The sequence below is a fragment of the Camelus dromedarius genome, chromosome 14 (assembly GCF_036321535.1).
Source record: "Camelus dromedarius isolate mCamDro1 chromosome 14, mCamDro1.pat, whole genome shotgun sequence".
NCBI classification, from domain to species: domain Eukaryota; kingdom Metazoa; phylum Chordata; class Mammalia; order Artiodactyla; family Camelidae; genus Camelus; species Camelus dromedarius.
In genome coordinates, this window is record NC_087449.1 from 63,110,667 (window position 1) to 63,112,853 (window position 2,187).

At 51.0% G+C, this 2,187-nt stretch overlaps 1 protein-coding gene across 1 annotated transcript; it reads left to right on the top strand.

Moving 5' to 3' along the window:
* The first annotated feature begins 453 nt into the window (after positions 1-453).
* Positions 454-1,904, top strand: NPPA (natriuretic peptide A). The gene is made up of 3 exons (NM_001303555.1): positions 454-656; positions 758-1,084; positions 1,607-1,904. The coding sequence occupies exons 1-3, from the start codon at positions 537-539 to the stop codon at positions 1,616-1,618; spliced, it is 459 nt and encodes a 152-aa protein (NP_001290484.1). The 5' UTR covers positions 454-536; the 3' UTR covers positions 1,619-1,904.
* The last annotated feature ends 283 nt before the right edge of the window (positions 1,905-2,187 follow it).

Below are 2,187 nucleotides of genomic sequence, written 5' to 3' on the forward strand. Positions count from 1 at the left end.
CTGCTGACTGCCTGCCATTTCCTCCTCTCCCGCCCTTATTTGGAGCCCCTGACAGCTGAGCTGCAAACCAACAGGAAAGCTGGGCGCCAGCCAACCGTCACCCTCTGCTTCCCCGCATGGGTCCTGTTGCCGAGGAGAAAGAAGCCCCAGGCATTGCTGTGAGATAACCAAGGACTCTTTTTTGCTCTTCTCACACCTTTGAAGTGGGAACCTCTTGAGGCAAATCAACAAGAATGTGGCTCTTGCGGCTGAGGGTCCCGGGGGTTGCTGGGGCTGCTGAAGGCGGAGGGGCTGTGACAAGCTGGCCGGACTGATAACTTTAAAAGGGCATCTTCTGCTGGCTCCTCACTCAGCTGCTTTATCGCTGCAAGTGACAGAATGGGGAGGGTTACATCCCTCTTGTGCTCTCGGAGAGCTGGGGGGCTATAAAAAGAGGAGGCGCAGCAGAGAGACAGAGACGGACGAAGACCAAGAGAGCAAAACCAGAGGGGAGCAAGAAGCAGCAAACACCAGACCGTTCTTTGACCAACGCCAGCATGGGCTCCTCCGCCATCACTGTGAGCTTCCTCCTCTGTCTGGCATTTCAGCTCCCAGGGCAAATTGGAGCCAACCCCGTGTACAGCTCTGTGTCCAACGCAGACCTGATGGATTTCAAGGTAGGGCCAAGAAAGGGGGCACAGTCTGGGACAAGGGGGCTTTGTGACACTGTGCCAGTCACTGAGACCTCTCCCTTTCCTTGTGTTTTCCTTTTGTAAAGAATTTGCTAGATCATTTGGAGGACAAGATGCCTTTAGAAGATGAGGCTGTCCCCCCGCAAGTCCTAAGTGAGCAGAATGAGGAAGCTGGGGTCCCTCTCAGCCCTCTTTCTGAGGTGCCTCCCTGGACGGGAGAGGTCAACCCAGTCCAGAGAGATGGGGTTGCCCTCGGGCGGGGCCCCTGGGAATCCTCCGATAGATCTGCCTTCCTGAAGAGCAAGCTGAGGGCATTGCTTACTGCCCCTCGGAGCCTGCGGAGGTCCAGCTGCTTCGGGGGTAGGATGGACAGGATTGGAGCCCAGAGCGGACTGGGTTGCAACAGCTTCCGGGTAAGAGGAACTGGGGATGGAAATGGAACGGGATGGAAGGAAATTGTGGTTTCACTGAGGCTGAAACCTTGTCAAAGGATACCACCAGGGGATATTTTCTGCAGGAAAGGGACCAGCAGAGAAGTTTACTCCCTTTGAAATTTCTGCCCCAATTGGGTGGGTGCCCCCTGAACCTCAGGACAATGACATCGTTCTCAGCTACAGCCTGCTAAGAAAATGCTAAGAAACAAAGAAGTTACTGCCATGAGCACTGGGAACTCAAAATGTTCATGGGGCCAAGTCACCTACATACTACTGATTGGCAGCGTGCATTCCTCCCAGAATTGTCAGATCCCAAAGGATTGAAATTTACCAGGGTTGACTGTATTAGCTTCTAAGGAGCAACTTGTTTACCAGCTCATGATACTCAGAGGGTCATCAGTTTGGAGTGGGTACTGGTGGGAAGTGAGAACAGTCCTATGAGGCTGACTTTTCCTGTAGAGCCAGGTCACCAAGACAAACGTGTCTCTGCTCTCTTTGCAGTATCGAAGATAACAGCCAGGGAGGAAAGGGCAGGCCAGGCCCCAGGCAGACTTCGAGAGGCCCTCATCCTCTGGGGTTTCTCACTCAACTTTGTCCCATCTCGTTGCCATCAAGTTGAGTTGTGACGAGCATCCTATTCAAGCGGCAGCCTCCTGTCAACATTTCTCACATTTTATGCTAAATGTAGATAAAGTGATTTCATTGTGGCTTCTCCACTTCTCCCACTCATGCATTAAAATTTAGTCACCTGGTAACTGACATTGGTTTGAAAACTAATAAACTTCAGCACCATGGACAGAAGCTGAAACCTCTGGTTGGTGTGATTTCTTCCATCTCCTGGGGAGTTCATTCAGCTTGATAGTTCTTGTCATTTCACCTTTTGTCAGAGGGCAGAATGCTCAGTTCCTTTATTCCTCCTTTAAAAAAGTGAATAAACTTATTTTTTGAGCAGTTTTAGGTTCACAGCAAAATTTAAAAGAAAGTAGAGATTTCCCATTTACACCTTGTTCCCACTGGTGCACCGCCTCCTCCATTATCAACATCCCCACCAGAGTGGGATGTTCGTTACCATCGACGAACCT